General features: G+C 52.2%; 9 protein-coding genes across 9 annotated transcripts; 3 read left to right on the forward strand and 6 right to left on the reverse strand.

Annotated features, from left to right (window-relative positions):
* Window positions 1–407: 407 nt before the first annotated feature.
* BO72DRAFT_454993 (Zn(II)2Cys6 transcription factor) lies at window positions 408–2,292 on the reverse strand (the record flags this gene model as incomplete). The annotated part of the gene is made up of 2 exons (XM_040946213.1): window positions 408–1,580; window positions 1,669–2,292. The coding sequence occupies 2 exons, from the start codon at window positions 2,290–2,292 to the stop codon at window positions 408–410; spliced, it is 1,797 nt and encodes a 598-aa protein (XP_040805633.1).
* Window positions 2,293–4,651: 2,359 nt separating this feature from the next.
* On the forward strand, window positions 4,652–7,605 carry BO72DRAFT_174931 (DUF3824 domain-containing protein). The gene is made up of 4 exons (XM_040939420.1): window positions 4,652–5,148; window positions 5,233–6,651; window positions 6,707–7,021; window positions 7,080–7,605. Exons 1-4 carry the CDS (start codon window positions 4,878–4,880, stop codon window positions 7,490–7,492), a joined length of 2,418 nt encoding a protein of 805 aa, XP_040805634.1. The 5' UTR covers window positions 4,652–4,877; the 3' UTR covers window positions 7,493–7,605.
* Window positions 7,606–8,733: 1,128 nt separating this feature from the next.
* On the reverse strand, window positions 8,734–10,929 carry hxt8 (putative MFS monosaccharide transporter (Hxt8); the record flags this gene model as incomplete). The annotated part of the gene is made up of 11 exons (XM_040940883.1): window positions 8,734–8,869; window positions 8,976–9,081; window positions 9,182–9,295; window positions 9,366–9,505; window positions 9,568–9,697; window positions 9,818–9,873; window positions 9,932–10,360; window positions 10,423–10,613; window positions 10,666–10,727; window positions 10,782–10,809; window positions 10,870–10,929. 11 exons carry the CDS (start codon window positions 10,927–10,929, stop codon window positions 8,734–8,736), a joined length of 1,452 nt encoding a protein of 483 aa, XP_040805635.1.
* A 1,671-nt stretch (window positions 10,930–12,600) lies between these two features.
* Window positions 12,601–13,578, reverse strand: BO72DRAFT_454996 (60S ribosomal protein eL42; the record flags this gene model as incomplete). The annotated part of the gene is made up of 4 exons (XM_040946214.1): window positions 12,601–12,640; window positions 12,702–12,886; window positions 12,973–13,065; window positions 13,576–13,578. 4 exons carry the CDS (start codon window positions 13,576–13,578, stop codon window positions 12,601–12,603), a joined length of 321 nt encoding a protein of 106 aa, XP_040805636.1.
* Window positions 13,579–13,649: 71 nt separating this feature from the next.
* On the reverse strand, window positions 13,650–15,010 carry BO72DRAFT_513768 (uncharacterized protein; the record flags this gene model as incomplete). The annotated part of the gene is made up of 3 exons (XM_040949487.1): window positions 13,650–14,531; window positions 14,618–14,882; window positions 14,945–15,010. 3 exons carry the CDS (start codon window positions 15,008–15,010, stop codon window positions 13,894–13,896), a joined length of 969 nt encoding a protein of 322 aa, XP_040805637.1. The 3' UTR covers window positions 13,650–13,893.
* Window positions 15,011–15,474: 464 nt separating this feature from the next.
* On the forward strand, window positions 15,475–16,303 carry BO72DRAFT_175145 (NEDD8 family protein RUB1). Its single transcript, XM_040939421.1, has 4 exons — window positions 15,475–15,601; window positions 15,746–15,800; window positions 16,029–16,111; window positions 16,212–16,303. Exons 1-4 carry the CDS (start codon window positions 15,591–15,593, stop codon window positions 16,294–16,296), a joined length of 234 nt encoding a protein of 77 aa, XP_040805638.1. The 5' UTR covers window positions 15,475–15,590; the 3' UTR covers window positions 16,297–16,303.
* Window positions 16,304–16,771: 468 nt separating this feature from the next.
* BO72DRAFT_420266 (elongin A domain-containing protein) lies at window positions 16,772–18,609 on the reverse strand. The gene is made up of 4 exons (XM_040942705.1): window positions 18,329–18,609; window positions 18,194–18,270; window positions 17,316–18,122; window positions 16,772–17,245 (listed from the first exon to the last, which is right to left on the reverse strand). Exons 1-4 carry the CDS (start codon window positions 18,384–18,386, stop codon window positions 17,138–17,140), a joined length of 1,050 nt encoding a protein of 349 aa, XP_040805639.1. The 5' UTR covers window positions 18,387–18,609; the 3' UTR covers window positions 16,772–17,137.
* A 180-nt stretch (window positions 18,610–18,789) lies between these two features.
* Window positions 18,790–19,700, forward strand: BO72DRAFT_444168 (putative tubulin-specific chaperone Rbl2). The gene is made up of 4 exons (XM_040943745.1): window positions 18,790–18,920; window positions 19,141–19,321; window positions 19,381–19,467; window positions 19,524–19,700. The coding sequence occupies exons 2-4, from the start codon at window positions 19,154–19,156 to the stop codon at window positions 19,623–19,625; spliced, it is 357 nt and encodes a 118-aa protein (XP_040805640.1). The 5' UTR covers window positions 18,790–18,920; window positions 19,141–19,153; the 3' UTR covers window positions 19,626–19,700.
* Window positions 19,645–20,947, reverse strand: BO72DRAFT_420272 (uncharacterized protein). The gene is made up of 2 exons (XM_040942706.1): window positions 20,832–20,947; window positions 19,645–20,758 (listed from the first exon to the last, which is right to left on the reverse strand). Exons 1-2 carry the CDS (start codon window positions 20,875–20,877, stop codon window positions 19,776–19,778), a joined length of 1,029 nt encoding a protein of 342 aa, XP_040805641.1. The 5' UTR covers window positions 20,878–20,947; the 3' UTR covers window positions 19,645–19,775.
* Between the last annotated feature and the right edge of the window lie 3,791 nt (window positions 20,948–24,738).

Here is a 24,738-nt window from a genome sequence, read left to right on the forward strand (position 1 = left end):
CTGTGCTAGGAGGCATTGCACATGGACCATGGACAGTCCTTTCCTTCTTTTTTTTTATGTTCACCGCCAGCCAGCTAGCCTGTCTTTCTCTCTCTCTCGTCGTGATTCATTTATTGGGGATCCCCCAACCGTCCCATGGGACTGACGCCGGACTGATCCAATTTTGCGGCTGGAGTTGCGCGAGGAGTGGCTCGGGGATCCGTTGCATCGGGGGAAAGGGCACGAAGTCACCGGGGGGGTTGATGAGGCCTGCGGTATGAGGGTCGATTCCGACCAGCGATGCTAGGGCTTGTTGGCCGTGAGTGCATGTGGTTTCACTGGATGGATATCTGGTTAGCCTTGACCTTGAAATCCCAAACGAGTTTCCGATCAAAGGGTGTTGTCTTGGTATTCAAGGGAGGAAGCTCCTACATGATCTGACGCAGAACGGGCACGGCCTTGCTGCAGAAATTGCTGCGGTTGGATAGAGCGGCAAAGGTCTCGAGGGCATCCCAGAGGATCGTCTTGGACTCGTCGAACTCGAACTGCGTTTCCGGGGACATGAGCGTCACGGAGAGGACGACGGCCGCGTGGAAGGCGTGGAAACTGCCGAGGTAGCTGTTGTACCACTTGTAGGAGGCGTACGCGGGCGACTCGTGGAGGGCTTGGTAGATCGCCAGCGATGCCCGGGCGGAGGAGACGCTTTTGGTCCGCGCGGCATATGTCTCTGGGGTGAATTCGCCTTGCAGGTAGGCGCAGAGACTGGGGCGGAAAAGGAGAAGAAGGAGCTGATGGATGTTGCTGTAGAGGATGTTGAGGTTGGCCTGGTGTGGCGGTAAGATGGGTTCGAGGCCGGAATTGGGCTTGTACCGCTGGTCGCACATCTCACGGACGGATTGGATCTGGGTCTCGAGCTGGTATGGGCCGAATCTCGGGGACGTGTTGAATAGCGCATCGCACACCATCATCAGAACTCTGTTGAGATGAGATTCTAACAGTAGGTACGTCATGTGCGTGGGATGCGCCGGTTGTCCCGAGAAAGAACCCGTCAGCAGGTCAACATCGTTGATGTCTAAGGGCGGCTTCACATCGTTGGGTGTGATGGTGTTATGAAGACAGCCAGAGGCTATGCTCTGGACACTAAATAGCGAGGTGAGCCCCATCCAGGCACGTCTGCGCTCCTCCTGTTCGATGAGTCCGAGATCGAATCGGCTAGAATCAACGTGGCAGCCCATAGAGATGGCTACATGATGCGAAAACCCTAGCAGGGTCCAGATGGGAAGGCCACGGTGGACTCGAGCATAATTGACGAGGATCAGAGACTGGAGTGAGTGGATCGAGTGTCGAGAAAGGACATTATCTGCTGCCAGGCATCGCAGTGAGGCCGACCGATAGCGTGCGGATAATGCCTTGATATTTCGACTAGCCGTCTTTTCGCGCCCAATGTCGGAGAGTAAAATCTCATCGTCCTCGAGTGCGGTGACAGCAATAGAGAGAATCGCAAACAGAAGTGCAATCCATGCGGTGGTCACACTGTTGGCGTCGTGGCAGAATTGTTGGTACTCGGTTTCGAAGGTGAGGTCGTGAAGAACGTGAAACAACTGGTTGTTGAGTTAGCAAGTTCCACTCAGATCGAGACTCTCGCGTCAAAGAGCCACAAGGCTGGCAGGAAACATGACAATCACTTACAGGCGAGAAGACTCGTAAGTATATTTCCTTAAGAGCATCGCAATATCGCCGTGGGGGTAGGATCGCTAACAGCTCATCCCTAGAAACATGATTTTTGGCGAATGGCAGCTGTAGATCATCGCTCTCGTCTGGGATTTCGGTCTCGACATTGGGTGCTGACTGACCCCTGAAGATCGGAGGACTGTTCACCCACGGCAAGTAACGAACGTATCCGGCATTGAATGTCTGTAGAGTGCCGGCGCCACTGGGTAATCGGGATCTGAGTTCTCGGGATCTAACATCAAACGCAGGCTCATATTCGGCTCCACTTTCGGTCCCGCTGGGCGATCTCTGAGTCCGGGGTGACATAACGTCGTTGGACTGAATGTGAACTTGTTCGTGAAGCAACTCTTCGAGGTTGTTGATTCGTGCCAGCATCTCATTCTGGTCAGGTGGAGCCGCCGTCATGGCTTGTTGGGAAGCAAGTCTCGGCTGACCCAGGTAAATACAGTCCTCTGCACCCAGACCACGACGAACACAGGTCTGGCAAGGGCGCCCGTCACGAGAGCAGCGGATTTTCCTCGTTCTGCATGCCTGGCAGCTGATAGGCAATCTCTTTCCGGTCGAGCGATTGGAGGTAGTCATGATGGCGCTGAAAAATTAACGCAGAATAGAAAGCTAGCGTTGGAGCTCGCCCTTGCACAAGGGTAATCTAGAAAAAAGATATGCCAGGATGGGGCAGAAGGCCGACGCGGCATCAGCCAATTTACCTTCTGGATCTCAGGGTGCAGAAGAACACAGCATGCTAAGTGAATGGTTCTAAGGATGTATTGTGTGCTCTTTATATCGAGGTAAATCTGTCTAGCAGCCCATGAGCAAGGAGTCTTGTACTGGGTTATCACCTACAGTGTCCCTTTTCGGCATCGCCGGTCTAGTCGAATTTTTTCTGGGCCGATGCTCAAGAACAATGAATGCGCTGGCGTGGTGCTAATTCAACCGAGAACAGTAAGAGAAGGAAGCTGCTTCACGGAGATTTCCGTCCCAGTGCAACAACGTTATTATCACTTTAAACTGTCGCGTCCGAATCGGTTAGATCGCAGCTTGCATCTAAAAACTCTTCTGCTGCCTCCGTATCCATCACCTATAATCCCGGTACTAATAGCCCCCGACAAGGACCTCATACTGATTTGGTGGTGGAAAAATTCTAGAAGGATACAGTGTTGACCAATCCGTGCTTGAGAATGGCCGGATCAAAGGGAAGACCCAACACCTATGGGGGGTGAGCGCGGAATGGCGATGACGTCTGCCAGCATCGATAGTGCATCAAGTCGGGTCGACGGCATTGTGGGGCTTGACCTTCGAACCGTCGCAATCATTGTGTCCGGCGGATTGTGGCTAGGTGCATACAGATTGAGTCCATTCCTGCATCACCGCCACAGACAACCATGGTTCAGAATCCTCTAGCATCTTCATCCTGGCAAGAAAGGGGGTCGTTATGAGACTAAGTCGTAAATCTATTTGTCCTTCTTGTCAATCATTGTTCTTGTTTGAGCTTGCTTTGTACCAAAGGCCCATATTTCCTTCGAAAGGGGTTCCAGCCACAGTTAGGGTGAGATTCGCTGCACATGGTGCTCTGGTCTGCTGTCAGAATACCAGCAGTACCCAACATGCTAGCGTTTTGGCGAATCCCAAAGGAGATGGCGCCTCAGGTCTCGAAAATTGCATGGGTGGTTAAGCCACAGAATAGATTGAGGCGAGGGGTCAAAGCGGCAGTCATTATTCGATTGCTGACACGGTTGAGCCCCGTAGGGCACGTATGCTAGGTCCACGGCTCAAAAGCACCATGCAGGGATTATCGTGCAGACCCTCCTTTAACGGAAAATCCATAACAACTTCCTTCAACATGCAAAGCGGGGTTCAGATGACGGTGATCGAAGCATTACTGGGTTGCTCTTCTCTCGATTGCTGATAACAGCGTAAAGGTGATACCGAGCATGCAACAGGTGTAGGGTCCTTTCAACCCGCTTGGCTGCTTAAGAAACACACCGAAGACCGCAGTGTCCGAGATCCGACTTCGGCAACTCCAGACCTCGCGGGAGAATTTTCCAGTACTTTACACACGGTTAAGGCGGATGAGACTGACGCATCCGACTAGCGTATGAAGAACCTAGCTGAATGATAAAATTTTTCAGTGGATCCCTGCAGTAGCTGAGGGGCCTCAAACTTGATGTTTACTAAATTAGAGGTTGAAGAGGTTTGCATAAGCTGTCCGAAACCGATGGTATGACGGCTGTCATTCCATGGTTGGGCAAGATCTGGATAACCATGCTTTGATTTCCATGGGAATAATGAATCCGCAGGGACCAAGACCAGATTGAACCTTCTGGTGAGACTTGCAGATACTCGTAGATCAAAGAAGATAGTGGGTTGTTGATGACGATGGAGGACGATGAAGAAGAAGAAGAAGAAGAAGAAGAAGATGATGATGATGATGATGATGATGATGATGATGGGAGTTGCAATTGTCACAAGGCAAGAAGCAGTCCCTCACGTGGGGATCACCTGGTTTGCCTGGTTTGCCTGAGTTGCCAGCCCTCGCGGCCTCAGGTTTCATTATCTGCCCCTCCCTCTTTCTTGCTTGCTTTATCTGTGCTCCCTCCACTTCATCATCGTTCATCGTTCATCGACTTTATTGCGTCCTTTCACCTTTCACCTTTCACCTTCCACGTTCCACATTTCCTTCCATACATGCTGCATGCTACATTGTGTTACACTTGACGCAAATCAAAACACTCTGAGCAGATGACAGATGATCAGTGAATGAATGAATGAATGAAAGCCCCAGCAAATCACCACTGCGGCCCGGCATACTTAATCTTTGGCGAGGATTGGACTAACCCCTCCTCTGGTGCCCGTTTTCTCACTCGGAGCAGTCATCTTTGACTATCCTGCATCTTATTTCGTCTTTCTGACGACGGTGTACGCCTGCCTTGTTTCGTCCTCGAATCAAGTTGAACCTTCGTACAGCCTTCCGCCGACGCCCGTCGGTTGTTGACACTCGGCAGCCTCTCTCATCAGCCTCGCTTACCCCACTTCGCTGCAGTCCCTCCATCTTCCCGTTCTTCTTCAAAACTGCCTCTCATCTCTTCTTCATCTTTTCTTGCATAAGACAAACTCGTTTTTTTCCATCACTTCAATATTACCTTCACACATTTGGACTTATATCCTTCATGTCATACGTCTACAGAGAACGCGATCGCGAGCGGGACTGGGATGAACCCCGCTCGACCGTATCTATCAAGCGTTACGTCATCCCCTCGGAGGAGGAGCGTGAGCGTGAGCGTGATTTCTTCTATCGCCATGAGGACCCGGCCGACCGAGAGCTGGTTATCCGGCGCACTCATGAGCGAGAAGAGCCGGTGATGATCCAGAGGTACGAACGAGAGGTGGACTACGACTCGCGCCCACTTGACTACCGCTCCGAAAGAGACTATTACGAACGTGAGTATTATGTGCCCGAGCGCATTCGCAGTCACCCCGCCCCCGTTATCATTCGTGAAACTCAGCCAATAATCCTTCTTGAAGCACGCGGCCCCGTCTACGTCAATCCACGAGAGTCTGATTATGATATTGTGCGGCGGTCGGAAGTGGATCGCGAGCCTGGAGGCTATTACTATCATCGTCGGGTCCGCGAGTGGGATGAAGACCGTCGCTCCCGTCGCGAACTGAGCCCCAGCGACTCTGTCTCGCAGGCTACCCGCCGTCGCGATGAAGAGGACTACAGCAGCGATGAGAGCATGGTGTACATTCGCAAAGAAACACGGGAGTACGATGATCATCCCCATCGGCGGCGACATCTAGCCGAGGGTGCCCTAGTAGGTGTCGGGGCCGCAGAACTTCTTCGCAACCATCAAAAGAAAGAAGGAGAAGAAGTGCCCGAGGGAGTTGGCCGCCTGGGGCGGGACGTCGGTGCCGGTGCATTGGGTGCCATCGCTGCTGAAGCAGTCTCACGTGCAAGAGAGCACTATCGCAGCAAGAGTCGTCATCGCTCCCACTCTTTCGATGACGATCACAGATCACACTCCCGTCATCACCGCCATCATCGTCATAGCCACAGCCGTCGAAGTCGCAGTCGCTCTCACTCCCACTCGCGCGCGCGGACGCTCGCGGAACTCGGCCTGGGTGCCGCTGCTATTGCTGGGGCTGTCGCCCTGGCACGAAACAAGTCCAATTCCAACAAGGACAGACGCAGCCGGTCTCGTCACCGCCGTGCTGCCAGCTCCACACGGTCGTTGCCGCTGAATAAAGATGGGGAGCGCAGCCAGTCCAAAAGTAGAAAGCACATGGCGGAGGCTGGCCTTGCTGGAGCAGCAGTGGCAGGCCTGATCGAGAGGGCCCGGAGCCGCTCACGTCCAGGGCGACGTGATCGGTCTCGGTCCAAGAGCGTAATCAGGAAAGCCCTGCCAGTGCTAGCGGCCGGCCTTGGGACAGCTGCGGCTACTGGATTATATGAGAAGAACAAGGACAAGAGAGAAGCCTCGCGCAACAGGGAACGTCGACGCTCACGATCTCGCAGCCGCGCCCCTTCAGAGGTTTACACTGATCCAACAAAGTCCTCTCCTGGTCTGATCGAGTATGGAGAACACCCAGTCCATGGTAGTATTCCTGCCAACTATTACGGTCGGCCTGGGAGCTCACATGGATACTACTCGGATGCATCTGACCCGGTTGCAAGTGGCGCAGCAGGCTTCGGATCAACAAGACGCCGGCCTTATAGCCGCAGTCGTAGTCGCAGCCGAGGCCGGGCAGCTCGCTACAGTAGTGATTCGTCTGACTCAGAAAGTGACAGCCGAAGAAGACAACGAGGCGGGCACGAACGGCATCGCAGTCGCTCGCGGGAATTCGCCGAGGCCGCTTTAGGAGCTGCAGGAGTCGGTTACGCAGCCCACAAGCTTGCGCAGCGTAATGAGCGTAAGAAGACAGAGCGAGACCGAGACAGATCGGGTAAGCGAAGGTTGAGTATCTTGAAGTTTCCAAGTGCTGACCAATCATGAGCCAGATGAAGAAGCTCCGTACCAGCATGATCCGTATCCGCCATCTCCTGCTGCCCCTCGGCCGATCGACGATCATCAGTACTACCCTAATACCAATTACTTTCCTCCACCTCCTGGCTCCGCGCCTCGCACGGAACCAGCACCTTACAACCCTGCCGATTACCCGCCTCCACCCGGCGCTGTGCCACCGCAGCCGTATGCTCATCCTGCGCATCCTGAGTCAGACCCGTATGCACCTCGGCCCCGAAGGGTAGAAGAGAATGTGAGTGCCGCATGGAAAACTCCCCGTCACCCCGTTGCCCAGGATCACATATCAGATGGTGCGTTCAGGGAAGGCTGCCTTGCATACAGAGGGGCCCTTGCTGACATGGCATGTAGGTCTAGATGCACGATCATCGCTGAGAACCCCCCGCCCGAAAAAGCGACGACCCCGCGCCGCCAGCCAGCCGGCAAGGCCGAAATCGGTTGCCTTTGACCTTGAATCGGAACATGAAGGACAGCATGACCCAGGATACGAAACGGATGATAGTGACTCTACCATTGCATCGATACATGGCCATGGGCGCAACCGCACTCCACGCCGGCGCCACTCGTCCTCTGAGCCGTTCGCTGCACGTACTCGGTCTGAAGATCGGTCCCGCAAAGATGGGGCGGAATCTGATTCCGACTCTACTATTGATTTGCCTGACCGGTTTGACTCGCAGGGACGCCTTTTACCCCAACCCGGCGATGATCCTTTGGCGGACGGATTGGAGACACTACTCAGGGGAATCAACCGTGTCTTTGTTTAACTGACTTTTGTGGTTTTGTTCTTGTACCTTATCTTTCTTTCCTTGTTGTGCCTGATGTTTCTTTTCCCACTAATGTAGTAACGACGTGATGATCATGACAATCTCGGTAGTTAATGAATGAATGATTGGATGAATATCAATGAAGTCCGACGTCCGGCCGAAAGGATTTCCATGGAGTATGCAGGAGGGCGGTCACTTGTCGTCACCTGACGATCCGCCGATCTGATCATTTGCCTGAACTGGTGGCATGCATGAACCATAACCCTATGAAGCAAGTACTCGAACAGACGAAGAGGTACGGAGTCTGCAGTGTGCAGTGATTGACTTAGGTTCACTTACTTGTTACCTGAATATGGTGTTCCGCACACCATCCCGTGCACAGTAACCTGTATGGACAGTACAGTAACTCCACGCCAGAAGAGCCACCCCTGACCGTCGCCAGGGTCTTCCGTCTTCCTTCTTTCAAGCCCCCCTCCCTGTTCACATTCCCATCATCCCATGTAGTTGGAAGAATTGAATCATTGCACACACGACTACCGGTACACCTGACCCACATGATCGTCAGGAGTAAACTCGAGCCAGCGCCAGCGCCAGCCCTGGTTGCCGTAGACGGGACGGACGGCATGTACCTAGCCCCCACCTCCCACCTCCCATCCCCATCGATAGCACAATACATATCACAATGTTGAAGGTCAATTTGTACCCAGGTATAGAAGACGAAGCCTTTTTTCGTTCTTGTGTTCGTTTCCCTCGTAGTGATATCGGACATAAGTTACCTAGCTCTAGCTTCGGAGCCGAACGAGGGGCGCTCTCGGCCGGGGGGCAGGGGGGGGGAAGGGGGGAGGGGGGCACACGCCCCTTTTTGCTTGCTTTTCATTTCCATACAGATCTTTGTTTCCTGCCTGTCTGTCTTTCTTGAGGAAGGGAATATGGACAGGGGATGGCGTGGTCTGGAAGAGAAGATGCGTCGCTGATGCGAGGGATAAACGGCCCGGTTGGTGGGAGTTGAAGCCTGACGGTACTATATCCGCACCATGTTTCTTCTTCTCCTTCACTTTGTAGAGCCCTTCCACGGGACATAGGCTATCCAGCTGGTTTGCTACATGATCAGGATAATTTCTAAGAGCCAGATGAGAAAGACTCCAATAAACCTAGGTGACGAACGGTAGGTACAGACAAGCGCATATTCTGAAAAGCGTGAAAGCGTTGCGGCGGAAAGGTGATACTTCTTTTCTCTGAGCCTATCCTTCGTAGACAACCTCCACCCGCTGCGAATGGGGCTTCGCATCCGGATCCTCCTCGCCTTGCTCGCCGGCCGCGACCACCTTGTCCCCAAACGACGCGGCAATCTCCTCCAGGGTCTTGCGTTTGGTTTCCCTATCACCCGTTCCGAGTGAGTTAGTCATATCACCTTCCAGTATTGTTGTTTTGCTTTTGTCTTCACAAGAAGGTAGAAGAACAAGTTCGTGGAGAAGAGACTTACGGGAAGTAGAAATAGGCGATAACCAAGAAGAAAACAGTGCAGGCCACGAAGACGTAGTAGTAGTTCTCGTGGATGTTCGCGAAGGCGCTGGGACCGGCTTCGGTGACTGCGTCATGAAACAAGGACAATGGTGTCAGTAGATGTTCTGCGGGGCTTTGGGGGGGAGGTGCTTCTCGTGGCGAATGAGGAGGGAGGGGCAATCCTACTTGCGACGTTGACTATAAAGTGAGATGCTGCGGCCAGTCCCATGATCTTGCTACGAAGCGCAATGGGCAGAACCTCGGCGCCGTATAGCCAGGTGGTACTGTTGAGCATACCATCTGTGCAAGTTTATGGCACTTAGTAATCTGGAATATGGGGATATGGGTTGCGTGTCTTCTGCGGACATACAGTAGACCACCACGAACAGGTAGATTCCCAGGATGGCAAAGCCTTTCCCGACTCTATTGTCCGTGTTCTGGAACTCTCGCTGCATGACAGCGGCATATATCTCTATGACGATGATTCCGGCGAGGCCGGCTAGGATCATACTTTGTTTGGTTAGTTTCTGGTGTGGCTGGGATTCTGTGGGTTAAGTTGACTGGAGACATACTTGCGACGACCCCACTGATCTGTGAGATACTTGGTGGTGAGGCAATTAGTTATAAACGCGACGGTGCCGTATACAGCAGCTAGGGCTAAGATGGTGTGGGAGTCAATTCCGAGGGATTTGTAGAGTGTTGCTGGATCAGAGCCATCAGTATTCTTCGTCATTGGAGGGGGGGTATGGGCGGGCAAGAACGCGCACTTTGGTAGTACTAGGGCTCTGTTAGCATCTTATCTCCATCGGGTTTGTGAGACACATACCTGGATGACGTTCACGCCGGTAAGACTCGTCATGGTCTGCACGGCAATCGAGCTATTCGACCGAGTCAGTGGAGTCAGGCCTCCCTCGTGTATCTTGCACATGGACCTACACTAATGCGCGTCGTCGAAACATGCGGAAGATATCTTTGTAGGAGGTTATCTCTCTCTCCTTCTCGTACTGAATTTGCGCGACCATCTCCGAAAACTCCTGATGAGCCTCGTCCGGACGTAAATCCCGCCGGCCTCTGATGAACTCGCTGCGCGCCTTCTCAATTTGACCTACTCGAATCAAGTGGCGTGGAGAGTCGGGCATGAAGGTGACTAGTCCGGCGAACATAATGATGCCCCATGGGATTTGGATCGCCAGAGGGACCCTCCACTGGACCTGACCATAGGGTGCATAGCTACAGGCGTATCCGACCCAGTTCGAAGCCATCGTTCCGAATGCGATGCCGCAGCCTGAGATGCCCCCAATCAAGCCACGATAACGAGGGGATGATATCTCGCTGAGATAGATCGGGACTGTGGCAACCATTCCGCTACCAACGCCATGATCAGTTCCGTCCTCGATTGTTGGTTCACGTGCCCGGGTACAACTCACCCAACAGCATACCCGGCCAGCAGGCGGCCAGCAAGGAACATTCCAATATTCACGGCCGCGGTTTGGATGACTGTTCCGATGGTGACAACAACACACGACATCTCCATAAAGCGAAGTCGACCGAGTTTATCTCCGATTGCAGTCTGAGTGAGCGCGCCGACTGCTTCGCCAGCGATGTACACTGATACAACCTACACGGGATTAGATATAAAAGCCCGAAAAAAAAAGGTCTTTCTGACTTACGGCTCCTGTCAGGCCATTTGACGGGTGTTTCATGTAGTCAATCCAGCTTTCATGGGCGATTGCTGAAGAGTCGTTAGCTGTCGTCGTGGGAGGGTCGCCGCACTAGGGTCTCTCACTTGTCGTAGCGATGCCTGTGTCAAACCCCTAGAGATGACTTATGTTAGCGACGAAATAGCCCTCAGACGCGACACGAGCCTGGCTTACAAATAAGAACGTTCCGATGGCAGCAAATATTGCCACACCAAAAGCATACCAGACCGCCATCTTGTAGCAGAAAGAGGGATTGAAGCCGAAGAAAGACTAGTATCATGCATACTCTTCCTGACGGTGAAGAGGTGACGCGTGAAGGCGCTGGGCGTGCGGATATATAGCTGCACGGCCATGAGCCGAGGGTGCAGTTGTACGACATCAACATCGACTCGGAGGATGGCCGAGCAATGACGACCAATCCGGGGTATGAAGTTGGGGAAGCGGGCCAGAGTTTGAGTACCCCGTATTCTGTAGATCAGACTTCGATTATGCCAGTCGCAATGCCGCCAGTTTCCCCGCATTCGACGGGAAGCATAGTCTGTAGTTGGATGTTCGGTAGTTGATGGCCCGAGAGGTGATGTTCCATATCTTGCCTCGTGGTAAAGGCTTTGTTGTTGTTGTTTCTTTCAGAGATGGGTTCGGAATGATACGATGGCAGAAGTGAAGGGCAGGTTTGATGGCAATGATGACGGCCTTAAAGAAAGTCATGAAGTCACATCCGTAGATAAGTGCATGGACAATCGAAGTACGTAGCGGGTGGACCGAGGGATAGATCCCTTGAAATGCGGGGGATCCCATCCCGCCCCCGTGACAGCATAGACTGGTGTGGGGGTGACTGGATTAGCCTCGTCTTCGGCTGGATGGTTCTGAATAGTATTCCGCGTACTCAGTAGTAGTTATGCTCTCAATTCTTCGACATATATCTGATAGCCAGCTTACGCGAAAAGAGTCAGCATGTCAGGCCAGGCCAATAAAGGACCCTTTCTCAGCGAGTTCCACTGGACATATGAACCAGCATTCTAGCAGGGATAGCCAGCCTCACTAGCCTCGAGCTATTCTAGAATACTTTCATGGTATCCATGATATATGTAGGTTAGTACAGTACTCCCTCCGTACTATACCTGCCAACCTCGAAGCATCCCCCGCTAAACCCAGACCAGATGCCCCCCGAATTTAGTCTAGCGCGTCAATCAAGCGAGGCTAGCACCACTAGCGTCCTTTTGCCTCCGGGTGTCCCTATAAAAGGTGCAACCGCCCGGCACCCTTTTAGATCTTTTTTCTCTTTTCTTTTCCAGCTCTCTTTGCCTTTTGGCTTAGATCAAGTGTAGTATCTGTTCTTTTCAGTTTAATCTCTGAAAGTGTTCTAAGGAACACAACATTGATTAATCTTATTTTTGTACTCTGCAGTTTGACCTCTGTGCTTGCGCATGTCAGACTGCACAGTGTCATCGGGCTTACACTACCCCCGATCGACGCGAACCCCCCCTTTTTTTCATCAATTTGGCCGGCTTGTCCGACTAGTTGAAGAAGAAAGTCTTCTAAGTAGTATTATGTTGTGTTAGGTAGTGGATGAGTCGTATGCAGAGTAGAAATGCTATCGACCTTCCCTTTGGCAGTGGAAGCCGTCTCGTTCCATTAGATCGTGCGGGTGGTTGCGAGGCTTGAAGGCACGGGTTTGCGATCGACCGTTCCATATCACATATCGTTCTCTCAGAGATCTACAAATGCTACTACGTGGTATCAGGAACACGGGTAATTTCGTCAAGAGACTCGTCAACTAGGAGTCATATATTCTTTTTTTCTTTTGAATATGAGGACCCTATTTCATTTTCCATTGCCATTGTCATATGCCACCGCCGGATTAGCAATGCAGGAAACCCAGAGCCGAACAAGAAAATCGCAAATTTAGAAGACAAGAGCAGCACCCTTGGTCTTCTTGTCACCACTGTAGGTCGAGATCGATTAGCATCCTCCGAAAAAGTCGCGCGAAGTCGGGCGGAACATACCCAAGCTCGAAGTGCTTGCAGCGCTTCAGGGAGAGCTGCTTCTTCTGCTTGCAAGCAGTGCACTCAAGACGGAGAACGATCTTCTTGGTGGTCTTGGCCTTCTTGTGGAAGACGGGCTTGGTCTGACCACCGTAACCGCTCTGCTTCCGATCATAACGACGCTTACCCTGGGCGAACAGGGAGGCCTAGAGTGAGATCACAAATTCTGCATCAGTACGCCGCTCGTTGTTCGAAGAGTTCCTCAGAGGCGAGGCGGGGTGGTGCTATTCACCTTGCCAGCCTTGTACTGGGTGACCTTGTGCTGGGTGTGCTTCTTGCACTCCTTGCCCTTGCAGTAAGTCCGGCGGGTTTTCGGAACGTTGACCTGAATTCGAGAGAAGAATGAATCAGCCTCTGCGGGTGAAGATGTATTTTGTCACTGGACGGCAAGTATAGTGTGTTCCCGGGTGTCTTGCGTCGTATTGTTCATCGGCGAGTGGCGCGGTACTGAATCTGGGGGATATCGAGCATTGATCGTTGTGTTCAGGCAATAGCGAAAGTTTTTTGGCATCTCTTTTCTTGTTGCAGGCCGATACTCTCGTCCGGATCGCACAAAGTATTCCGTTCGATCGACTCACACCACAAATCGTGGCTTCGGAATTGCCATGTCGAATTCGTCTTCACTGTCGGCCATTTTTGTCGTCTTTTTTGGGGGTGCCATAACTGTCGGTCGCAGGCGATTCGTACGGGCTCGTAGCTGGGAATCCATCCATCGGCGAAGTATCGAATTTCGCCATCGCGCCTTTCCAACATGTGCCGATTTGTCGAACAAAAATTCTCGGACGCCCAGGAACACGGCAATAAAGGTGAGAAATCAACGGGACAACATCCTTACCATTTTGACTGATTTGGCCGGATCGCGAACTTGGTGGTCGTTGATAGTCTCTTGTCGGGGAGGATCAAGTCAGGCTGGCGGCGGTGCGGTGGGTTGTGGGATTTCGTTCGCTTAGGGTGCGGCCTAACCGCGTTTGTGTGTCAGCAGCCAAGACTGACTGCATCATGCCTCAGGCAACTATAGCCATCGGCCCTCTTCCGCTCTTGTTATCATTTCAACCATTGGTATGAAACAGACCATAACTAATTACCTTGATGGCTTTAAGGGAAAGTTGGCAACCTCTATCGGAGTCTACCTCATGAGTCTCTACCTAGTATCTCAAAAGCCTTTCCCTACATGGGCACACTCGCCGCCTCCATAAAATGACCTCCCAACACAGACTTCCAGCCCTCGCTCCTCTCCCACGATCCACTCGCCTTTCCGAGGTATGGGCTCTCGTTCACGGGGCCAATATTCCGCCCGGAGCCTCTCATTAATTGACTCAATCCTTCGAATCAGTAAGGCAATTTGATCGGTATCGACCTGTTCCACTCCGTCTGGATCAGGCGTCTCCAGCAAGAATCCTTCGCGAGTGATGAATCGTGCGATGGTGATATGCGCCGACGGAGCAATGTACCTGGGCTTCATCGGCAACCCGATTGCCGCAATCTGCGCGGAGACGTCTCTTCGTAGATGGTGGTAAGTATATTGATCATCGTGGCATTCTTTCTCGTGGGCATGACCCATCATGTCCCCACCAGTCTCAGGGACGAAACTCAGAGCCATTGCCGTCGCATCGTAGCTAATCAGCGGCTTGAATAGCCGTGTGCGATGATGAAAGGTGCAATGCGTCAACTGCGGTATGATCCCACTGCGCTGCAGACGAGTGACCAGGTCATCTATCTCTGGTTCCGTCCGGCAACTAGCGATCTCTAGGGTAGTCATGTGTAGATAGTCTGGAGGTGTAAACCAGAGGCCTAGCCATTGTTGCATGTCCAAATCAGCGTTCGTACTCGGCGACTGGGCCCAGAGTCAGTCCAAAGGGCCGAGGGGGTGCACGAACTTGGAGCAACATCCCCGATCTCTCTTTGAATCTCAGCCACTAGGTCTCGAATATGCTGCGGTGGACGAGCGAGGATGGTTAAGCTGTGCCGGGGGTCAATGAACGGTGCTGTCGCAGTGCTACCTTGTTCGTTGTTTGCTTGTTCATGCAGGCGTGCAAGTATATCGTCGATCTGCCAACCGGAGAAACCGGGATCGAGCAGCCGTTCCTTTTGTTGGATGTTTCGATTGGTTCGATGGGCTTCGTAGCGAGCTTGGATTCGTGTCTGTCAACGGATGAGTGTGCCTGGTTCGAAGATCTAGCCATGGAAACCTCCTGGGTGAATACCGGGTCATTATGGCATTCCGCAATGAGTTCATTGAACGGATTGGATGTTTGGTCAGTAGTACTCATTTTCGTGGATCCAGTATAGAAGAAGAAGAAGAAGAAGAAGAAGAAGAAAGGCAAGTCTAAATAGCGAGTGCGTTGGAGCTTACGAAGAGTTGAAGCTACAGGGATCACTAAGTTAGGTGCCACTCAGTGCCGCTAGTTGCTATATATAACCGTCCATAAACCCAAGCATAAGGCCGGCAAAGGTTGTCGATAAGATGCTCGAGCTATCCTCTCTCCGTTATAGTCATTCCAGTATCCATCAAGCAGAATGGCTCTTATATACTACTCGTATTGAGTGGAGTGTCAACTCGACACTACTAAGAGCAGGATCCCTGTACAGCTCCTGGGTCTTGTGGGTATTCAATTGAATACCAGTACTATTGTTGCTCTCGCCGGGCCTCCTCCCAAGTCCGATGCCCCACTAGAAAGCGACCCCGCCGCGGCTTTCCGTCACGGAAACAACCCTCCTCCATGTTAATTACTGCTCACTACCCCAACTCATCTCGCATACCCGGACATAAGCCTTCTTGCGCTGCGCGATCGCAACTACCCTCAATTACTACCCGATCCTTCACCATATAGACCGACCCACCTTCTCAAAATGTTGATCAAGTGAGTGAGCCTGCGGCGCGCCGTCCAGCCCGGCCCCGACATCTCCACCCCCCAAGCCCATGACGCAGAGGGGAAAACACCAAGTCGTCGGGGCATCGGCCATGAACCAAACCAGCTAACCATCTCATTTCCACTGCAATATAGAGTCCGTACCCTCACCGGCAAGGAGATTGAACTCGATATCGAGCCCGACTACAAGGTACTTACCTACCTACCTCCTTCCCTTACGTCGCTTACCTTCTGCTCCGCCTCCCCTCCCCTCCTCGGCGTGTCTGTGATTCCGTGCGTCGCCGTGTAACGGAGAAGACGAACGAGGCAGGCAGCAAACCATCAGCCCAGGCTGCCCCTCAACCCCACGACAAGAATTTCTCTCGAAGCTCTCACCACAGCAACAACATCAGCTAACCAATCTCCAAACACACCGCAGGTCTCCCGCATAAAAGAACGCGTCGAAGAGAAAGAGGGCATCCCCCCGGTCCAGCAGCGACTGATCTTCGGTGGCAAGCAGATGTACGCCTGCCCTTTCCCCACCCCCAAACCTTTACCTCAACCGAATGTTTTCCAAGCCCGGAGGAAAAAGAGAAAACTCACCCGTGCTTCGAAAAAACAGGGCCGACGACAAGACCGCCGCAGAATACAACCTCGAAGGTGGCGCCACACTACACCTGGTCCTCGCGCTTCGTGGTGGTTTTTAAAAGCGACAGGGACTTAAGAGGAAAGGAGGGAAAGAGAGATGCCGGTTGGTAGCTGTGTTGTGCATGGGAAATTAATAAATCGGTTCCCTCCCTCGACAGTTTTGTCGTTACCATAATACTCATACTCAGACTCATACCCATAATCATGCCCATCTACCCCGTTGCTACGCTTCAGGAACTGGTTTCCTGGAATGGAAACATCATCATGGCCGGTTTTTCTTTGCTCCATCACAGGCGTATAGAGTTGAGTCGCGTATATGTCGCTTTCGTCCTTGGACCCTAGCGCGATGTTGAAATGTGGTTTAGCAGCAATACAACAATAAATCGCTCATCAGCTTGTATGCGGTGTGCGGGCGCGGATTTCAATGGGTTGGAGAAAGGGCGGGGTTTGGCCGTATGGGAATGGCGGCTGTGGTCGACGAGGTTTGCTGTTGTATCCTGGCTGGGAAAGAAGACTGGGAAAAAAGAAGTATATGTATACGTGGGTCAGGCTTTAGTGTAGCAGAAAGTATATTAAATTCATAGACCTCGTGCGGAGAATAAGTTCAAGCCCGTTCGCCCTAAAACCCGTTCTAGATATGACCACCACCAGCAGATGGAAAAAGGTCATTGTGATGAATCTGAAGCCAACCATGTCCAAGTGCGCTCTGGTGGCCAAAAAAAAGAGGAAGGTAAAGAAACGCAAATCATGGGAATAGAATAGTGGCAAATAGAATGACGGTCAAAAGGATGCGGGATGCCAGCCATTATTGAAAAGGACAGCACGGTCCAGGTCTAAGAGCGGTCTATATATGGCTCAAAGAAGAAATCATCATTCGAATATCATATACCAACTTATATGTCAGTTCAATCTTTTCTTCTTGGGTTGGAGGAAAGGATTAGCGGGCGCAGGTCTTTTCCGAACCATAGGAGGACGGGCTCCAGGCGCGGTCGAGTCACCTGCATCTGTCTGTGGCCTAGTCAGTCAAGATCCTAGCACAGAGAATATCAGTCAGGATTGAAAAGAGAGGGAAACAAACCGTAGAGGGTGATGCCGCCACTCCTGGGCGTGCAGTCCGCGCCGTGGTTTCTGAAGCAGGCGAAATCCCCAGAGTGCTTGCTGGTCGTCCGGAGGCTATTGCCCGGAGTCGAGCTTCCCTATCCCGGAGGGTGGAGTTGACTGCTAGGTTATTCTGGCCTGCAGAAACCGCAGCACTCTGCATCCGGGACCGTCCGGGTGCCCTCATAGCTAGAGCCATATTATCTCGTCGGCGGGGGACGGGAGGCTCGGCAGGACGCCGATGTTCCTCAATCAAGGACCGTGGAGCCTGTCTGACCTGCGAAGCTCTGTTGTTGAGCTGCTTTGTTGGGATGGCCAGCACACTATTGCGCTTCGTGGCGGTGAAAATGCTGTTCTTCTTCTTTGTCTCCCGTGGTACGGAGGGTCGTTCGAATTGCCAGGCAGGCGTTCCTAACGGATCTGAGGAGCCCAGTCCAGTCCTCGCGGGAGTGAATACTGGTTTGATGCCGCCCATCTTCCGATCGTAGGAAGCGTAGCGCTGCTTCGCAGTAGGCCTCTGACCGGGGAGGCGCCGGTCCGTAATGAATTTGGCACTGTGCTTGGCTCTCTCGGAGCTGATCCCATCCAGCGCCATCTTGAGTTTCTCTGCATCCTCATCAACTGCCCGTTGTACTTCTTCCTGAAGCTCGCGATATACGTCATACCAGCAATCTGACTTCTCGGGCACAGCGTCCCTGTGCGATTCTGGGATGTCCCGCTCGATGAATTCACGCCATATTTCTTCGTCATCGCGCATGAGATGAGGCGACTGGATTTCCAATGCTCTCTGTAAGATCATGGGCGATCGGTTAGTCTAGAGCCTTCTTCCTATGGCCCAGCGGCGATCGCGCGACTCACCAGTTTCTCCGGACTCTCCACCTTGAGGAGGAACGGACGAGCAAGGGCATAAGGGATGTTTCCGATATCATTTAGATCTAGGTAGCACCAGTATCAGCGATCAGATATCTCGAAGTTGACTCAAGCGCGACCCACATTTGACGTTCCTGATCGCAGTTGCCGTGCAAAGCTGGAGTAATGAGGGCGGCGGCATTTTCTTTTAATCGGGGGCAAAATCATATAATAACCAAGTTCTGGGCATGAGATATCTATCACATATGACCAGAATGTGAAAGTCGAACGTAGAAGACATATATAGAAGAAGTCTTAAAAGCCTAAACCGCCATCGCGAGAGCAGCCCTGACCCATTGAAGTTCTTTGTATGCGCCTTTTGTCGAGCCCGAAGGCGGATGGCTACTACCTAGGTAGTACCTTGGTACGAGCCTGGAGGAGATCATACACCGTGGACAATGAGCTCATTGGCCCAGTCTGGTGAATAAGCCTGACGTACTGCCGGAAGACACCGCCGGCGATGATGGCATGGGCGGTGTGCTGCTGGCACTTCCTCGACTCCCCTCCTTCACGTGCTGATACTAATCATCCAATGCAAACAATGCAAATTGTCGTTCGATAGCATCATACCCAGTGGAGGGGCAGAACAAAGCAATTTACCCAACGCAACAAAAGAACACTCTTCCGACTCCAATCTGTGATCTCAACTTTTTGAAAAGACTTTTGTACAGTACAGGTCAGTCGATCAATGCCTTTGTCATTCGTTCCAAAGGTGTTCTGAGAGCATTCCAAAACTTGAGCTTGTTCAGAGCTCTCCACTTTACAAATGCATCGAGTTCTCTAGTGCACTGCTCGCCATCTCCCCGAGCTTCAGTGAACACGCTGAAAAGGGTCATGGCCTCTGCAACATGCTAGCATCAGTAGTGTGACAATACTCATCTCTAATATCTACATAGATCTCTGGTCGCAATGGCACCCCGCTCTCAACTAGAGATTGCTACGGCATCTGTCCAGCGCTTGATCAAGGAAGAAGCGTCCTATCACCGCGAGCTACAGCAGCAAACGGAGAGAATCAAGAAACTCGAATCCGGCGAGGGTGGGGACGATGAGAACAAGGAGTGGACTCTGAAGCAGGAGGTCTGTACCGCCAACAAATCCCTACGCCAGTGCTGCCACTGACAGTCCTCGTACGACAGCGCCTTGCCCTCGAGGAGACTAGGAAGGTCCTTCCGACCCTGAAGCAGAAGATTGTGGATGCGATCGCTAAGCTTGATCAGTTGCTGGTACGCTGCTCTCTCATGTTTCGATTGATTCTACAAGACTAACTAGCTTTTTGCAGATCGAGGAGGGCAAGAAGGGCGCCGAGAGCAATGTCGAGCAGATCAATGCTGCCAAGGAGGCTATCTCCCAAGCCAGAACAGCAGAGCGAGAGATCTCGTAAATCCACGTTCACTAGTTCTGTCTATGCAATTATTGTAAAAGTAAAACATGGGAAAAAAAAACCAGAATTGCTGTAAATAACAGCCGCCATGAATCCAAACGCCGCCAGTTAACTCCGCGCTTAATGCTAGCTTATAAGAGCTTCCGATCATCAAGTAGTATCCATTCTATCTGTCCGATCGTCCTGCTCTTCTCCCTCTTCCAATTCTTCTTGTACCTCGCCCTCGTCCTCCATCGTGGTGTCCAGATCAGGCGAGCGTTTCTCCTCGTCGCCCGGAACCGTCACTTGCCGCAAGGGTGACGCCGCACCGGTCGTGGCTGATCTATCCACTTGCAACCCAGCTGACAGACGACCGAGCTCCTCGGGGCTCTGATGCGATGAAGCCAGGCTCTCCGAGTCGTGACGAGGCGTATTGGCCCCGCTCGATTTACCCTTGGAGGGTACGTCGCCGTCATCGCCATCCTCACCTTCCTGCATTCCTTCCCTGCGCTCCACTTCCTCCTTCTCGTCGCGAATCAAGCGACGCAGCTGCATGCCTTCCTCAACGATGCGCCCGAACTGCTCCCGGCGCTCCGCCCACGTCTGCGCGTATTCCTTGCTTTCCTTCTCCAGATCGGTGATCTCGGCCTGCAGCTTCTGTAGGTTGGCCTGTTGGTCCTCGCGTGGTTTCAGGAGCCGGTTGCTCGTGATCTTGTCCGCCAATTCGTCGTAGCTTTTCCGCAGCGCCAGCAGCCGTTGGGCCTCCTCGAGCTGAACCCGCAGCTCGGAGGTGTTGTCGCGGACGGATTGCATGGTATCCAGGATGCCCAGCTTCTCGGTCGCGTACCGCTCGCGTTCCTTCTCGTTGCTCGTGAGGAGGAACTGGATGCGCGCGATGCTGATTTCAAAGGCGGCGAAATCCAAGGCGACATCCTCGCGGAAATGGCTCCAGTGCTCCTGCCGCTTTTGCTTCTCGGCCTCCGCCGCCGCCGCAGCATCCGCCGCCGCAGCATCGTCGTCCATTCCATCCGGCGGCGGAGTCGGGGGAAGTGTGGTGTTCGCGACGAGAACCGAATCGTTGTTCAGGAGACGTTTCGAGATCCGCTTGAAGGGCTTTTCTTCGACATTGAGAAGGCGCGACTTGTGGAGTCCATCTGCATGAATTAGCGGGGAGTGTCGGTGGTTGAGAGTTTGGTGGATTGAGGAGGGAAATCGATCTGAATTTACCTTCTTCTAGCTGATCGAGTAGCCCATAAGATGCATAGGATGCCATTGTGTAGGAAAGCCGCAAAGGAAATGCGAATTTTAGCTCAGTATTGTTGAGCGGTTCGCTGAGGTTTCGGGGGAAAAGCCGATTCGGCGGCATAAAGTGAGTGAGTGAGTGAGTGAGTGAGTGAAGCGGTCGGCAGGGATCCGCGCGCTAGGCGGAAAACCAACTTTCTGCTCTTCCATCGAGCTGGCCTGTCTGCTTTCCGCTGTTTTTACTGCTACGCATGCAACCTCGGATAGATCTGGATACACTTAACTATAATTCACCCCCCTCTAGCATTTTAGCTGGCTCGCATTACAGCTTGAACTCACATTGAATACTCCCGAGCTGTTGTCAAAGTGCTCTCTGATGGAGCATCATAGTCTTTTCAGAGTGTGGGAAGAGTTAGCTGTATGCCAGACATGGGAGTTAAGTCCGTACCTGGTCATCTTCTGTATACAGCAGCGCATCTCAAAGAAGAATGGCGAAAACTGATGTGATGCTCGACAGGCTTCTACAAAGTACTATCTACTCATGTAATTGCCTTGCCTTGGAAGGACAGCTCGGACGCTGTCGGAACGGATGGCCATGGCGCCAAGCTCCACTTTATTGAGCTTAAATCACCACAATTCCAGCGTACAGTACTTGCAATTGCATGTCCAGAGACTAAGTTCCACATTCTACTGTCCATACAGGGCAATAATGCTTGATCTTGTAAGCGCTACAGGAGGGCAGTGACAGTTATCTTGAACTACTCTGCAGTTTGCCCACGAGCACAGGAATGGTTGTCAGGTATATAGCGGGCTGGGTGATACATCTGTGACCCTAACATCCTTTTACTCGTTTAGATCGAGGGATTCGTGACCGGCCTTTTGTGATGGATGATCTATTCGGACTGCAAGCGGGTTCTTGCAAGTACAGCCCGTTGTCTTGCCGGGTCACGAGGAAGACCCTAGTTTCGAACTCGAAGGGTAGCGGAATCTATGGCTCACAACGTAATCACGGCCAGAAATGACTTTCCTCGTGCACGTTGGAGGATTGGCAGGCACGCTTATGCTCGTCTGACCTTTATCGGGTGCTGTGCAAGAGCATTCCCGCCGATGAACAGGGACTGAGTTGAGGCTCGGGCACAATACCATGCTACCCGGGATATCTGCAATCTAACTCATGTTAGGTGCCTCGCCTAGTCACTGTCTCCGGTATGCTGTCCATAGAGGTCTCCAAAATACTGTGCCGCTCGTTTGTGAAGCCTGTGAATACAGTTTCATGCACGCTCTGCCGAGACCTAGGAGTCGCTCAGGCATCGGTACCATTCATGCTCGGACGAGCAGTATCATGAATCTCAGATCGCCCGGAATGATATTGATAGCGACAGTCAAGGCACAGCGCCTGTGGTTCCTCAAGCGTACAGCTCTGGTATTGATCCGACCTAGATAGATTGACTACTGGTAGTCAAAGCATGTTAGTTGGGCACTAGAGAAAACAATGTAGTCAGATCGCGTGCGTACACAGAGGCTTGCATAGCTGGAGAGAGTGTGTGAACCACCGATTGCCACGGCCTATGCTAACAAGACAGTTGTCAATTCAAGCAGGGGAAGAGAGATGGTCTTATAATTGAAGCTAGTCGAACCTCCCATATGAAACAGGTACAGTACAGTACAGTACTTCAATTATGATGAATTGTACGGAGTACTCAATAACTTAAGGTCCACGGTACCTCAATGCCAAGACCAAATCAGCAAGCTAACCCCGATCTGGTATTGCGTTGTCACCTCCACCTCTTCTGGGCTCTTCTGGGGCCAAGTGACAGGAGTAAGTTACTTTACTCCGAGTAAGTGCAATTGAAACAATTCCCTAGTACTCCGTACTCCGTATTATCTTTCCAACCCCCTGGTTGTTTTGACACTCCCCATGATTTTGACTCTACTACTTGCTTTTGATTACAGGCCCGTCGAGGGCTTCTGATAATCTCTCTACCCAGGCTGCTGCCTGTGTGCATGATCTTTCTTAATAGTCTCCCAAATAAAACCTATCTATCTATCTATCTATTTATTTAATCTAAACTTACCTCCGGTCCCCGATAGGAAAACAGAAAAAGCTGGGAGAAAACTGCCGCAGTACGCGCGAATGATGCCGAATCAACTAGCGCCAGATTACACACTATTGTGCTAAGAGCCTGAGGCAGTCGAAGTCTTGCTGATGGACCCTCCCAATCAGACATCATAACCTATAATCCTCATTGCACTCTTTCGTGTACACGCGCCATCGTGATGGCGGAGATGTACTCGGGGCTCCACGTGGGCCAGCGGTTCGGCTCGCTAGAAGAGTTCAAGGCACTGGTACGGACCATCTCCGTGAGGCAACATTGGGAGCTCCGCGTCACAAGAAGCAACAAGAAGAGCGTGGTAATAGGCTGTCGCTCTTCAAACAATTGTTTCTTTCGAGTCGTCTGTCGTGCAAACAAAAACGCGACCTACATTAGCAGTCTCCAAGACAGTCATAACTGTCGACGCAATGCGACCCCCACATCGAGAACACCGGCTCGCTCGGAGGCTTCGCATGTCCGGTTCCTCCTTTCGGAGATCCCCAAGCTTTTTGACATGAGCCATAAAGTCAAGGCCCAAGATGTTGTCGACGCTATCAAGCGGTATCATGGATATGACATATCCATGCGACAAGCGCAAAGAGCTCTTATTCGCCTACAACAGAAAGAAGTCCAGAACCAGAGCGAAGAGACCAATACGCATGACTCCAGTGGTGAAGATCAACCAGACAGCCCGCCATCTCAGATGGAGGCGCAGGCGAGTAACTCGGCATTTGGCAGTCTTTCCAGCCAACGCTGGATTTCGGACAACATCCCATCGGCTCTCATTGATAGCATGCACCAGGGCGAAGCCCATCGCAACTCACTCTCGATGTCCCATCTTCACAGTCAATCCGTACAACCACCCCTTCAAATCCACCTTACCCATCAAGTGCCGCACCTGCGCCAATTACACCAACCACCCGAGGCTCAATCTCAGGATCAAACCAGTATCAGCCACGGCATTCATCACCGAACTGACTATGGTGTAGCCAGCCCCGGCCAACCGTCTGTTCCAGAGCTCGGACAGCCCAAAATGCAGACCCAGCCTTCGAGTAACGGCCATCCTACAACACCGCAGGCAATCCTAACAAACTTTAAGATAGAATTTACATGCACCACATGTGGCGCATTGAACCAGAGCTTTTTCCCCAACCACGGGAATGTCATGGACGGAAGCTTTCTTCCTCAGCACCACGGACCCAACCAAAGTACTACTACCACCGGCGGGGGTCCTTCGGCACAGTCGGTTCAGGGACACGACAGTAACAACCGCGCTGGAGGACCCACGGGCTACGAAGGAACCAGCGCGACAGGTACACGTGGCGTACAGCCATCTTGGACGGCAGGTACCCTGGATCTTACACTTGCACATACACACTCTTAGGTTCGTGTAAAGTTGGAGGCGACACCCCAAGCTGTAACAAATGTTAGTCGCGCTTTGAGACTGGAAATTCCTGTATGAAGCATGTTACACAGCACATCGATTTGCCCCTAAACGCGTCAGCACTTGCTCACGGTTACCCAAAGTTGACATCGAGCGTATTTTTCGCACTTCAACAATTCCATGAGGTTCCACAGGGGATGAACCCATAAAGTAAGTTCCACCGCATTGAGTTGGGATGATAGAGGCTGCATTCTGAATCGCTGCATCGAGGCCGATTTCCCAACAAGGATATACCTAGGGGACTGTCTTGCGAGACAGCATGTCATGCCTACCCCATGTCAATCGCCAGCCTCTAACAAAATCCCATCTGGGTTGGTCTGCGACTCAAGCCCTAGCAGATCTCGCAACTCGATCC

The sequence above is a fragment of the Aspergillus fijiensis genome (assembly GCF_003184825.1).
Source record: "Aspergillus fijiensis CBS 313.89 unplaced genomic scaffold BO72scaffold_4, whole genome shotgun sequence".
NCBI classification, from domain to species: domain Eukaryota; kingdom Fungi; phylum Ascomycota; class Eurotiomycetes; order Eurotiales; family Aspergillaceae; genus Aspergillus; species Aspergillus fijiensis.